The sequence below is a fragment of the Equus asinus genome, chromosome 22, assembly GCF_041296235.1.
Source record: "Equus asinus isolate D_3611 breed Donkey chromosome 22, EquAss-T2T_v2, whole genome shotgun sequence".
NCBI classification, from domain to species: Eukaryota; Metazoa; Chordata; class Mammalia; order Perissodactyla; family Equidae; genus Equus; species Equus asinus.
Genome location: NC_091811.1, coordinates 45,204,280 through 45,219,224, shown reverse-complemented (window position 1 = coordinate 45,219,224; position 14,945 = coordinate 45,204,280). Strand labels below are relative to the sequence as shown.

General features: G+C 37.2%; 1 protein-coding gene across 9 annotated transcripts in view; it reads left to right on the top strand.

Moving 5' to 3' along the window:
• The window catches only part of YAF2 (YY1 associated factor 2), a 73,170-nt gene extending 59,052 nt beyond the window's left edge, over window positions 1–14,118 (top strand). For 6 of the 9 annotated variants that reach the window (XM_044755783.2, XM_044755777.2, XM_044755778.2 and 3 more), the window contains 2 exons: window positions 12,399–12,551; window positions 13,334–14,118. In XM_044755783.2, coding sequence (XP_044611718.1) covers window positions 12,399–12,551; window positions 13,334–13,571 — 391 coding nt within the window. In that variant the 3' untranslated portion in view covers window positions 13,572–14,118. Of the gene's footprint in view, window positions 1–12,398; window positions 12,552–13,333 lie in introns of those variants that run through there. The other 3 variants (XR_006518122.2, XR_011496963.1, XR_011496964.1) reach the window with 1 other exon arrangement.
• The last annotated feature ends 827 nt before the right edge of the window (window positions 14,119–14,945 follow it).

Here is a 14,945-nt window from a genome sequence, read left to right as displayed (position 1 = left end):
GAGAGAGACTAAATCATGAAGGGTTGTGGACTAGAGCAAGAATTTTTGGATTTTATTTTCAGTTGCCATATACTCTGGTTGCCAGAGTATAACAAGTGGGGGAAGGGAATTGGGTGGGGAGGAAGAACCCATTAAACGGTTTTAAGCAGAGGAGTGATATAGTTTTATTAAGATTTGGAAGGATCAGCTAGCTGCTTTGTGGGAGAATAGTGTGTAGCAAAGCAATTGAGGCATCAGGGGCATTAGTTACGAGAATGTTAGAAGGGTAGTATCAGTGGAGGTAGTGAGAACTCGTCCATTTCTAGATATATTTTGAAGGTAGAGTAGAAAGGATTTGCTGGTGAATTAGATGTGCGTGTGAGAGAAAGAGGGGAGTGAATACTGCTTCTGAGTGAGTGGTCTGACCAACTGGAAAAATGGAGTGCTGTTTCCTGGGATAGGAAGACTGTTAAAGAATGGAAGAGTGAGAGAAGGGAGGGGTCAAAAGTATATTGTTGAACAAACTACATTATTTTGAGGTGTTACTAGACATCCAAGTGACGATGTTAAGCAAGCCGCTGGTTATATAAGTCTAGAGTTTAGGGGAGACATTAGGGCTGGTGTTACAAATTTCGGAGTATCTGTATATAGATCAGTTGTTCTCAATCTTGGATGCACTTTAGAATCAGCTTTGAAACCTTGAAAAAATTTCTGAGCCTGGCTTCATCCTTACAGATTCTCACTTAACTGGGAAGTGAGGCTCAGGCATTCTTGTTTTAATTTGATTAGTGGTTAGGTTAAACATTTTTTTACACTTTTTATTGAGGATAATTGACATACAGTGTACTACACACATGAAAGTATACAATTTGATAAGTTTTGACATATGAATACACCTGTGAAACCATCACCACAATTAACATAGTGAACATGTCCATCATCACCAGAAATTTCTTTGTATGCCTTTTCAGTTCTTCTCTCCTGTGCCTACCTCCCTCCTATTCTCAGTTGCTAGGCAACTACTGATCTGCTTTCTGTACAGATTAGTTTGCATTTTATAGAATTTTATAAATGAAATTATACAGTATGTACTCTTCTTTGTGTCTTCTTAAAACATAATTGTTTTTCTGTTCATCTATATTGTTGCATGTATCAGTAGTTCATTCCTTCCTCTTGCTGAGTAGTATTCCACTGTATGAATGTACTCTGATCTCTTTTTTTAGCTGTTGATGGACATTTGGGTTGTTTTCAGTTTTTGGCCATTACAGATAAAGCTGCTGCGAACATTCGTGTACGAGTCTTTGTATGGACATATATTTCCTTCTCTCTGGGTATATATCTTGGAGTGGAGTAGCTGGATCATATGGATCACGTTTTTTCATGTTTCAACATGAGGGGTTTTGTGTGTGTGACTGTGCTCGTATATATGTGTCCTTGAGTAAAGCTTTTATGCCCAGAAAAGATCATTCAGGGACTACTTTCATTATTAAAATTAATGTTCAGGGTCGGCCCCGTGGCCGAGTGGTTAAGTTTATGTGCTTGGCTGCAGTGGCCCGGGGTTTTGCTGGTTCGGATCCTGGACACGGACATGGCACCGCTCATCAGGCCATGGTGAGGCAGCGTCCCACATGCCACAACTAGAAGGATCCTGCAACTAAGATATACAACTATGTACTGGGGGGATTTGGGGCGATAAAGCAGGGGAAAAAAATGTTCAATTTATTAGTTTCAATTTTAAAATCTAGTTTTTTCTTAAATGTTTCTTCATTTTTACAAATCTATTTATAAAATTTAGCAAAATTTAACTTTTTCCCCCCTAGGCGTAGTTATTTTTATTTTTATTTCTTTATTTTTTGAGGAAGACTGGCCCTGAGCTAACATCCATGCCCATCTTCCTCTACTTTATATGTGGGGCGCCTACCACAGCATGGCTTGCCACTCAGTGCCATGCCTGCACCGGGGATCTGAACTGGTGAACCCCGGGCCGCTGAAGCAGAACGTGCAAACTTAACCACTGTGCCACCAGGCCGGCCCCCCAGGCATAGTTATTTTTAGAAAGCGTCACACGGGGCCGGGTCCTTGGCCGAGTGGTTAAGTTCGTGTGCTCCGCTGCAGCGACCCAGGGTTCGGATCCTGGGTGCCGACATGGTACTGCTCGTCAGGCCACGGTGAGGCGCCGTCCCACATCCCACAACTAGAAGGACCTGCAACTAAGATATATACAACTATGCACCGGGCGGTGGGGGGGGGAGGGGGGGTTTGGGAAATAAAGCAGGAAAAAAAAAAAAAGATTGGCAACAGTTGTTAGCCCAGGTGCCAATCTTTAAAAAAAAATAAAAATAAAAAACTAAAAAGCATCACAGATTAATTCTAATTTGGAACCAGGGCTGAGAACTATTGTGCAGATGATATTTAAAGCCAAGGACTGAATGAGGTTACCCAGGACAGCGTTTGTCAAGCTTTCGCGTGTTTTAAAACACCCATAGTTCTGGGGCAGGGTCTGAGAATTTGCGTTTCTACAGGGCTCTCAGGTGATGATGCCCTCGGTTGGGTTGGTGGCCTACGCTTTGAGTAGCACGTTCCTAGAGGGTTAGTGTAGATAGAACAGATATCTGAAGACTGAGTCCTGGGGCACTCCAAAATTTAAAAGTTGGGAAAGAGGGAAAGGAGCCAGTAAATGAGACCGTGAAAGAGTGGCTGGTTGAAGGCAGGGGAAAAACTGGAAGAGTGTGGTGTTCTTAGAGGCTTGTGGAGACAGTTTTGTGTGAAGGGAAGGCATGATAAACTCAGTTAAATGCTGCTTGAAAAGACCAAGTAAGATGAGAGCTTCAGTTGACCACTGGATATGGTAAAGTGACTGTTGGTGACCTTGAAAGAAGTAATTTTTGTAGAATGGTAGAGACAAAAGCCTGAATGAGGCGAGCCCAGGAGAGAATGGAGGAAAGAAGTGTGGAGAGTAAGTATATACAAATCATTTGATGCTTATAGTGGAAAAGAGAACTGAGACATGGGGCAGCGGCTAGAAAGAGAGGTGGACTTTGGAAAGGGCTTTTTCCCCCTTTTTTGGTAAGAACTGTTGTAATGTGTTTGTATACTGACAAGGTATTATCTGATAGAGGAGGGAAAATTGTTGGAGCATGAGAGAAAGGAGGTCAGTAGCAAGAGTGGTGTCCTGGAGAAGGGATCCACTGGACAGATAGAGACATGACTTTAAATTGGAATATGGATAGGGAAATTGGAGTATATGGGCACAGATGGGAGTTTGTGGAAATTTTAATCAAATACCTTCTGTTTTTCTCTGAAATAAGAATGAAGGTCACCTCATGATAAAATGGCACACATAACAGTAAGTTTTGTTCAGTGCTTTGTCCCCAGTGCTCGGAACAGTGACTTGAACTTAATGAGTGCTTAGTAAATATTTGTTAAATACATGTTAGGAAGAGTAATCTTGGATTGGAGGGGAGAAGGCAAGGAGTCAAGTAGGTAGTGTAGAAGGCTGCATTGGGTTAGGCTAGAGTGGTGTTTGTGGGAATGATAAAGGGGAACCATTCGAATAATGTAGAAGAAAAATTGAAAGAACTTGATGTTTATATGGCTAAGAAAAAGGAAAACTTGAGAATGACCTGTTTGTAAGCACGTCCTTGGTCTTTCAAATTAAGTGAATTGTGATTTTGTTTGATGATTTGAGGGATTTTTCAGAGACTCACTTGCTGAACGCTCTAACCTAGTTTCTATAAAGCTGATGTAGTCATCTATTTTGTCCTTACCAAGGTCTAGCTTAGTAGCTGCCAGGAATCAAGCCTGCCCTGCCGCTACCTCCCAGGAGTTTGGGGAAAGTTGTATTCTGGGCTTCGGCAGAAGTGTTTGATGTTGAAAATTAAATATATATAGACCTTGGAGTAAAAACTCTTCAAAATACTCAGCATAGATCCTTGAGATGGTGAAAGATATTGTTCCTTATATTCTATAAGTACACCTAGGCAAGTGACAAGAAGAGAGAGTACGTAGAACCTGAGGTGTAAATTTAATTGGTGTAGTGTGAATACCTTGGATCAGCGGTTTTCGAATTGTATTCCTTACAACCACACCTCAGGAATAACTGGGAGGTGTGAGGATGAGCGCTGAGCAAATGAGGGCTCAGGAGTCTGCACAGAAACTTCATACAGAAGTTGAGTTTTTTCCAGTTTTGTATATTGAGATTCCTGGTAAGATTTTGTTAGCATAATGATTTTGCTGCAAAAATAATAACAAAACATTTAAATATCATTACTATAGGCAATATTTGAATTTTGCTGATAAGTCAGATAGTGCTAGTATTAGCAGAGTAGATTGTTTTCATTATTGGAGGTGGGGAAAATCACTTACAAAGGACTCTTTCATCCTTTGATTTAGTAGTCAAATTTTTTACATTAAATTCTTCATTCCATTTTCGTGAAAAGAATAAATGGTTCAAAAGCAAGATGCCATCAATAATTTTTTCAAGAAAGTGAATCCCTGAAAGTTGGCACCTAGTCAAATCAATGTTCACACAATTGGTTAGTAGTTGTATTTATGCATCATATTTAACTGGTGTTTATGATGATCATTAATATGACAAGATGTTTATTGAGCATCTGATACATATAACATCCACAGTACTAGATGTTGAGGATACAAACACAGGTAAGATGTGATCTTTTCCTATGTTAGGGATAAGAGTCCAGTTGTGAGGAGATAGAACACAGCCGTAAAAGGATCGATAGCATTACACAGAGTGTGGAAGAGTACAATTCTGCAGAGGGGCTGCAGGGCTTCCACACATATTTGATGCACATTTCTTTTAAAAATATTTTAACCATTAGAAAAACACAAATAAAATAACATGTTATGTAAATGTGTTCTATGCACCAAATATTAACATGCACAGAAGGGAGACCACTAAGCTAATTAATTTATTTTGCAGATTAATTCACACTTTATTTTACAATTTCAAAATAAGTAGCAAAGTCTTTATTTCTATTTCTCAAACTCGGTGAATAAAGACACATAGCCCTAGCAACACCTTTTAGTCATCATTTTCCTTCTTCCACCTCTGTCCTCACATAATAGCTTTGCTCTCAAGCTTGCTCGTTACAATCTCTCCACCTGCCACAACAAAACAAAACAAAACCTCTTTGAGCAGTTCTGTCTTTCTTTCCTTCTGATTCTCCATCATAAAATCTCAAAAACTGATCTGTCGTGTAAGACCTGTCTCAGAAAGCCTGGGAGGGGAAGGGTCTTTGAGCAGGCCAGGCTAGAATGCTCTTCAGAGGGCTGTGGGAAGAAATCCAGGGAATTCACAGGAAGTAACTATACATCCCTTCATGCTTATTAACCCTTTGTAGGCTGCATGGTACTAGAGCTCTCTGACTATGAGTCTTTAAATGACCACATTCTGGATGAATTTTTTTGCAAACTCAAGAAATGTTACATGAACAGTATATTTTTAAGGACAAAAAGGAAATATGGTTTTTCACCTGAGAGTCATTCAACAGAAGTATTGCAATATTTTGCAACAATGAACCCGAACCATCTTGTTTTACTATAGACATGATGGTATTTGTTCATCTTCTATAACATTTGGCATCAAAATTTTCTTGCCATGATTCATAAATGGACAGATGCTGAAGGGTAGGTATATCTAGTCTAAAAATGAAAATGTCTGGTAATTTTGGAGCAAAGAAAATGTCCTCTCTTCAAAAAATTGAGTTGTCAAGGTTTTCAGAATAGTGTTTGGACAATGCAAGAGCAAGAAGAAGTGGAAGTAAAGATAAGCCAAATCTATTAGAGATGTATTTGAAATCAAGAATCAGTACTTAGCAGATAGATACATTGCTAGGATTAGGCCTAATAGCTGATGAGGAGTTAGTTACATTAAAAAAACCTTTGTTTATTTCAGGTCTGTATACTTTCAAAACCAAGTTATTATGGAATAAAAGTTTGGGCTTACTATGTTTTAAAGTCTTATTAAACTTTTTAATATTCACTGTTCTTTTATTTCTTCGTAAATTATTCATAAAATGACAACATATTTTTAAAAGAAGGATTCATGGTGATGGCTGTTTTTCCTGGTGTACTGATGGTTTAAACATGAATTAAAGTTCTTTCCACCCTGTCTATATTAAGCCCCCCCTTTTTTTTAAATCACAGCACACAGTTTTGTTCTTCTTAGTGTTTTTGACAAAATTTACTTTTGTTTAGTTTTCTTTTGTGTGGTTTCTGTCTCATCCACTAAGTAAGCTCTGTGAGGGCCTGGACTTTCTCTGTCTTGTTCATGGGGAATCTCCAGCACCTTACCTAGTACTTGACATGTGTCAGTGTGAAATAACATTTGCCTCACAATGTGGCTGCTTATAAAATCTTCCTTGGTTAGATTTTTGGCCTTTTATTAGGAGTGTATCGACAGACTCACAGCAGGTTTGGGTTTAGTTCAGCCTTTTTTACTTATTGAGATTTATTATATTGTTTCAATTTACCATATATTTTAGTGTCATGAAGCAAATTACTTCTTTCTGAGCTATGAATAATACTGCCTCTTTTAGAAAAGAATCAGTAATTGTTTCATGATCTTGTTTGTTTTGCCTTTCCAACTTGACAAAGCTAAGTTTGGATGAGGTTGATGAAGCTTAAAGCATTTTTCTTATACTATTTGACACACAGCGTTTTTGTTGAGAGTTGGTGAGGGTGGAGGGCAGACACATAGTTAGAAACAGCATTATCAAGTCAACATCCACCAGCCTCATACTCACATGGGAGGTCAAATGGCTCCTAAAAATATTTTATTCTAATGAATAGAAGATATCCATTAAATGGTTGTTGACATATTTCCCTTTTTTCTCATGTTACTGTAAATCAACAGACCTGCCAAACTTTATACAGTCTGTTTGGGCTATTTATAAAAGATACATAAGGAAACATAGGGATCCCCAAATTTTTGGATACCGTATTTCACAAGTTATAGCCTAATCATGACATACGTGCATATGTAGATGACAGTAGAGTGCCTTTGGGATATGGCTGATAGCACTTATTTTATTAACTAGATGGCCTTTTTCTTCTCCTTATCACAGAACCTTTGGCATTAAAGGTGTGTTGTCAAAACCATGAATGAGGGGCCAGCCGCGTGGCTGAGTGGTTAAGTTTGCTCCCTTGGCTTTGGCAGCCCAGGGTTTCACTAGTTTGGATCCTGAGTGCGGACCTAGCGCTGCTCATCAAACCATGCTGAGGCAGCATCCCACATAGCACAATCAGAACGACCCACAGCTAGAATATACGACTATGTACCAGGGAGCTTTGGGGAGAAAAAGAAGATTGGCAACAGATGTTAGCTCAGGTGCCAATCTTTAAAAAAAAAAAAAAACCATGAATGATAAATCCCTGAACATAAAAAGGTATACTTTATAAATGATACCCTGCCCCCTATTTCCTGAGTTAACTATCTCCCACCTCTAAAATTCCCTATCTTCCAAATTTTTCTCATTAAGTAGAAAAGGGATCACCGTTAAACCTTCTTAAGATCCCTGGAGATATAAGGGCTTTCTTTTTAATAGGGCATGGTGAAGGTGGGTCAATTTCTGATTTTGTAAAAACATCATCAATAAGCTATGTATCTCCTGCCTTCAGTGAAGGATCTTAAAGCTCATTCAGCCTCTGGAGAGCAGCAGAGAGCTTTATTTCAATAATTAGGCTATATGTATACATATATTTATATTTTTTGCTGCTTTTCTCCCAAAGTTGAACCAGATCAGATAATTTTAGAACAGAGGAGCAAAGTCATAATTTTTACGTGAAAGTCAACCTTCTAACTGAAATAAGAATAAAAGAATGAAATAGTGCACATTTAGGAAAGTCTAGTTTAAAAAGAGAGAAAAAGATATAACTACTCAAAAACAGAAATAAATTTCTTAAGGCAAAAGAGAACTACTATAGAAAATTTGTTGGTTATTAAAAAATAGCAAAATCAACAACCAACAACACTAGGTACAGAGATTACATAGTAGCTCATCAGCCCACTGGTCTCACGTTTCCACTTGCCTGAAGGACAGCTTTGCTTATATTTTATAAAATCTACAAACCCACATGACCAACACCAAGTTCATCAGTCCCTCTCTTTAGTAATGTCCTGTTCTTGGCTTCCTGCAACTGCCTGTCTTAGTCCATTTGAGCTGCTATAACAAAAATACCATGAATGGGGTGGCCTATAAACAACAAACACATTTGCCTCTCACAGATCTGGAGGCTGAGAAGTCCAAGATCATGGCACTGTCAGATTCCATGTCTGATGAGGACCCACTTCCTCACTAACAGCCATTCTGTCACTGTAACCTCACATAGCAGAAAGAGCAAGGGATCTCTCTGAGGTCTCTTTTCTAAGACCATTCGTGAGGGGTCCACCCACATAACCTAATCACCTCCCAAAGGTGTCACCTCCTAGTACAATCACCTTGGGGGCTAGATTTCAACATGAATTTGGGGGGAACACAAACATTCAGTCCATAGCACTACCCTTCCAAATTCCCCCATTTCTTTCAGTTTTGCTCCCATTTAGGAAGAATTCTTTATCCCTCTTACTCAGGTACACATCAGGTTGTACTAGCCTTCTGAAATGTCAACAGATTCACTGCTTCAATTCCCTTCCCCTGACTACACCATAGAATAGATCCTTATCATTATTACTTCATTTCTAGTTTGATGTGGTAGTCTTCTAGCTTATCTCCTGATTCCAGTCTCTCACCTGACCAATTCAACTATTGTTCTTTCTGTGTTGGTTTTGCTTGTAAGAGAGTGTACGTTTATTGAGTATTCTGTTCTTACCACTGAGAGTAGAACACTTAGGAGAATTCTAGATTCAGAACTGATTTAAAAATTGTTAATTTGTTTAACTCAACCTCGTGGTTTTATGAAGCAAATCATGGTCTACTAATATGCTTTCATTTTCAGATCAATGGGCCATATAAAAAAGCGAAAAAGATTCTAGGAAGACTCTGGAGAAATAAAACTTGTTAAATATGAAAAAGACTTGGCAGCGGTTGTATCGTAAGATTCATGAGTTGAGGAGTTAGGATTATCCCTTTCTCATGTAAAAGCTAGACTGAGGAACAGTGTCACATAATAGATGGGACCAACTTGGAGACAGATACAGGAGGGGTGGGGGAGTCATTGATCATGTTATAAAAATATCCTGTACCTAACCACAGCACAATAGTGATATTCTTGAAAATCTTCGTGATTAGAGAATCCATGATTGAGATATTTAGATCTTATGGGAAAAACAGCATTGGGATACCAAGGTCATTAATGAATCCAAAGAAACCTAGAAAAATATTCAATTTTACTTAAAGGGAATAATAAAGAGAATATAAATAAATTATATATCGTAAGTTAGTAATAATGGCTACTAAATAACTAATGTCAATTTAGTGATTGCTAGAAACTTCAGGATTTCTACTCTAGGTTGAAAAGAATCTAAATTTATTTTAACGTTGGAAATTTTATTGCAATTCAATTTAATTTATTAGCATTTTTTAAAATTTATTTTGCATTTAATTTTGAGATGGAGAAAGCAACAGTACAAAATGTAATAAAGGAAGTTGTCAGACCCTCATTTGTCATGGAAGGAGGACATTCAGAAAACCCTGATACCTCAGGAGACCAAATGATGACTACACCTCAATTGCGTTTTACATCTTGGAGTGACTCTCAATTTAGGTGACTCACTGTTCACTAGGTACTAGTCTAAACGAATCTTTTCTCAACCTTGCCACACCTTTGAGCTTTCTTTCTCTTCCCATATTCCAACATAATTAAAGAAATTCTTGCTGCTCTTACTTTTTCACTTATGTGTAGTGAGTGGTTGATCCTGGCCAATGAGTAAGCTTAGAGACAGTACTCCTTTGCTTTTTCTTTTTTTTTTTTTGAGGAAGGTTAGCCCTGAGCTAACTACTGCCAGTCCTCCTCTTTTTTGCTGAGGAAGCCTGGCCCTGAGCTAACATCCGTGCCCATCTTCCTGTACTTTATATGTGGGATGGCTACCACAGCATGGCTTGCCAAGCAGTGCCGTGTCCGCACCCGGGGTCAGAACTGGCAAACCGAGAAGCAGAACATGCGCGCTTAACCACCGGGCCGGCCCCAGTACTCCTTTTCTTAAAAAACATCTTCCTTCCTCATTAAACCTGATTTTATCATTCATTGATTCTTCCACAGACACTAAGTATCTAGTATTTATCTAGTATTCAGTACTGTGCTAGATACAAGTTATAGAGTGGTGTATAAAGCTGACTTCATCCCTTTCCTTGAGGCATTTGTATCCTAGAAAAGGAAACAGACAGTAAAATGGCAGCTGCTTCCCCAGCACTCCCTATGTTCCTTCCGTACTTAATTTTTTTCCATAGCATTTATCAGCATCTAAGACTCTATGTTTGTTGTTTGATTCCACCCACAGAGTGTTGGCTACCTGAGGGCAAGGATTTCTGTATGTTTTGCTAGAGGAATATTTGTTGGATGAGAAAGTGAGAAAGGCACATCTAATTAGTCACCATGTCCCCTTGATTCTGCTGCCTCAGCCTGTCTTAAACAACCCCACTGCTGCTTCCGAAGTTCAGCCCTTTTTATTTTTGCCTCATCTATTATTAAAGCAGCTTCCTAACAATTTCCGTGCCTCTGTTGTACCTTTTCCCTTCAGACTACTGCCAGTAATCTTTGTAAAATTCAACTCTGAATTGCTTCAGTGATCTCCCATCTTTTAAGGGTAAATTATTAGACTCGTCAGCTTTTCGTTATACGGTTACTTCCCATCTTGTCCAGCCTTGCTTATTTCATTTCTCGGCCGCTCCCTGCTCTCCATCACAAACTTTATGCTACAGTAGTCCCAACATATTGCACTTCTTCAAGCTTCTTTGCAAACTGTGGTGGCTAGATTAGAGGGATCAGCACAGCTTGGAAATTAGTTAGAAAGACAAATTATTGGGCCCTACCCCAAGGCCTACTGAATCAGAAACCCTGGGAGTAGGGCTAAGCAAGCTAAGCGAGCCTTCCACGGGATCCTGATGTACCTGAAATTTGAGAACCACTGCTCTAATCTTTTTTTTAAAGTTCATTTCCTTAACAAGCTCAGCCATTAATTACCATGCTTTCAATATCGCTTTAATTTGTGTAACTCTTAATCTACATCATTAACCCTGTTTTCTATGTCAATCCTACTTTTTAAATTGTATATTGGACATCTTGCCTGGACATCCTTCCTGTTCTACTTCAGACTCTGCAGGCTCAAAACAAAATTGATTATCCAGCTACTGAAATCTGTTGTACATACTGTTTCCTATTTCCTCCTTCAAGCTTTGAGTTGTAGACTGGGCGATATTTCTCGTTAGTTTCTGTTTTGCCTTGCTCTAGAGAAACAAAAAAAGATTTTTTAATAACTCTACTGACCAAAATAGGGTCAGGATTTTCCAGGCAATAAAATTGCTATTGTTTGTAGACTTTCTTGTTAAGGTGTATTTTTATCTTATTCTCCCTTACTTTTTCCCTCCCACTCCATTACCCCTCCTTGGTCTTCCTTCTCTTTCTCATTTTAAGAACTTAGAGACTATTTACTTTGGAACTTGACCTCAGTTGCCCAAGTTCTACCATGAAGCTGGAGGGATCCTTGACCGTGGGCCAATAGAGTGACAGCTTGTATTGGCAACAAAAATTGAAGCCGGGCAACATTTCACATATCTCAGTGCAGTTCCTGCAGTAGGTTCTTAATAAAACCCTTTTTACATGAATAAGTGAGTAAGTAGGCAAGTCTGAAAGGACTGGGCAGATCTCCAAGGTCAAAAGAGCATGATGAGATTGTGGCTAGAGACACAAGGAACCTCAAGGATTTGAGCAATAAGGAATGAGAAATTTGGACACTGAAATATTATTAAATGAATAAATGAAAGATTTTAAAGGAAAGAACAAATAGCCATTGTCACAGGTAGTTAGATATTTCCTTCTCTTAGGGAGGAGGGATAGGTATATAAATGTTATTTCAGTGTAAACTTTCAAATTTAATTTTTAAAATTCGTGTTTATTTATATGTGTGGTTCCCTATGAGCATTCAGTTTGATGTAGATTTTTAATAATTCTCTTGTTGATTTATGTAACAGTTATATTCTAATGATTTGGCCACATATCTTGAGCTATAACTTTTAACTGTTATTATAGTTCTATTTCTGTTGGATAGGAAAAACAGTAATATTTGTGTGTATAAATATATCTCTTAAATTGCACATCTGAATTACCTCACATACGAGGAATTTTTATACATGAAAATCATAATGTGTATCTCTTCTCATAATTTGAACAATTCCTTTATAAAGAACATGTATTTTTAAGTTATAATAATAAAAAACCCTTTCTCTTTAACATGCACACAGGAAGCCTCGACCTGTCTCCCAGTTGGTGGCACAGCAGGTTACTCAGCAGTTTGTGCCCCCTACACAGTCAAAGAAAGAGAAAAAAGAGAAAGTAGAAAAAGAAAAAAGTGAAAAGGAAACAACTAGCAAAAAGAACAGTCATAAGAAAACCAGGTAAACTTGAAGAGTGTTTTACAGCTCTTTTGAAATAAAATTAACCATTTAATATTCTCTTTTAACATTGGTATATGCAAAGTGGAAGTAAAAGATTTCATCTTCTTTATTATAAAATATTATGAAAGTGTTTTTCTGAGTTTGAAAGGTAGATTAGACATTAAGCACAGAGGCCACAAATGTAAGCTTAGATGTGAGGATGCTTCCTTTTTTCTTTTTTTTTTTACTAGATTAAAAGATGTTCATGTTTGAGCTATTTCTTTTTCACTCATAAAGCCAAGAGTGATATTCACAATACTGAGCAGATATTTGCATGGGCTTTAATCAGTCAAAATGGTCATGGGTCCAAGCAGAACAATCATGATGCCCTTATCAGTGCACACCAGTGGAGTAACAGCCCTGCATATGACTCAACCTTAGCTGTTATTAACTTCCTCTGTGGTGCAACCATGTCATTGCTGTTCTAAAACATCTATTTTAATAGAATCGATAAGCTCTCTGCAAAATTATGATAAAATTATAAATGCACAATTAAGAGACTATTAATTCTAGAGTACTACAATTTTTTCTCATTGAAGAAGATTCATAAATGATTGGTTTGCTTAATGTTAATGATTTGAAACATTTAGTTATATTTTTGTGGCTAGTTACACATAAATATAGAGCTTTAAACATAGCTGTATTCATTTTGTTATTTTTACTCAATTTATTATTCCTTATATGCTCAGAAAGTTGGTAGAGAGAAAAGCTTAGTTTAAAATTTTATCATCTTTTGTGTTTAGGCCAAGATTGAAAAATGTGGATCGGAGTAGTGCTCAGCATTTGGAAGTTACCGTTGGAGATCTGACAGTCATTATTACAGACTTTAAGGAGAAAACAAAGTCACCGCCTGCATCTAGTGCTGCCTCTGCAGATCAACACAGTCAGAGTGGCTCTAGCTCTGATAACACAGAGAGGGGAATGTCCAGGTCATCTTCACCCAGAGGAGAAGCCTCATCATTGAATGGAGAATCCCATTAAAGTTTATTTTCTCCAATTTCTTAGTCACTTCTCTCATACCATGCAAATACACAGATTATGCCAAGAAGTACCACATTTTCATGACAAACATATTCATGCACAATCCATAATTTGCGTTTTACATGAAATAGAAATTTATTAGAATTTGTTAGATTTTATTGCAGTCTACCAAACATTTCCAGACTCAACATTTTGGTCTTCACAGTTAAAGGTGCCATGAAAATGTGGTTGAATTATTCATTATGCAGTGTTATTGGTAAGTCTATTTTCACTTTTAGTTTAGTGAATTCTAACACATAATTCTTGAATTCTCTACTATTGGCATGTAACGAATTAAAATTTTTATAACATAGTGCAAGCTGCCTAAATATGTATTATTTGAGAATTGTGAAACAAATAGTTATATGTATACAAGTCAAAGATCAACTTAATCAACTATTGCTGCAACAGGATTTTCTTAATGGTTATCCTCTTAAATACACCTGCTGGTACTTGGTGTGGCTAAATAGGAAAATTGTTATTAAATAAAGAATTTGTATGAACCATTGCCAATGTTTTTGACACATTTTACTAAATTATTGTTTCTGAATTATGTTTCTGGTTTTATCTGTTTTTTTGCTTATCTTTCAAAACATTCATTTATTGTCATGTTTACTAGCAGACTAGTAAACAATAAAACTGATTATTTAGCTTTATAATTCAGGTTTAGTGCTATTGTCATTGAACACTGGTATTTTCTGTATTATATAAAATGTTAAAATTCAAATAATTATAAGCATTCGGCAAAAAACGGAAGAGAAAAGAAATCTGCCATATTTTAAAAGCTGCAATTTTGGAAAAGCTTTAACTTAATAGTTTTATCACTGTTTCCTTGCCCCAAACTTACCCAGGGTCATAGAAGTATGAATCTAATTAATACAGAAATGGGAACTGTTGCACAGAACTGGAAAATAACTAATCTTAAATCAGTTTAATTGGCCTCCTATTAAATATAACAATTCCTATAAAATCATAGTGCCCTATTTTCAGACACAACTGCAGTTTATGCATTTATCAGTATCCTGAAATAAAAAAGTATTTACAGCCCCACTTCCTATTATGTAAAATTACCAATAAAATATTTTTATGACTACCGATTTTGCATTTTTGTTTACAACTAATAAAGTATTTTATGTTGTATTTAAAAATCCAGCCTAGAAACCACACAGTACTTCTTAAATTCTCCAAGGGTCTCCTGCTTTCTCTTAGCTATTTGCTTAATGTATATCCACCAAAGGAGACTTCTGAAATATAAATGAACCTAAAGACATAACTTGAATACAAAATATCACATAAAGACATCATGGTATCATTTGAAGAAAAAAACTTGTAGAC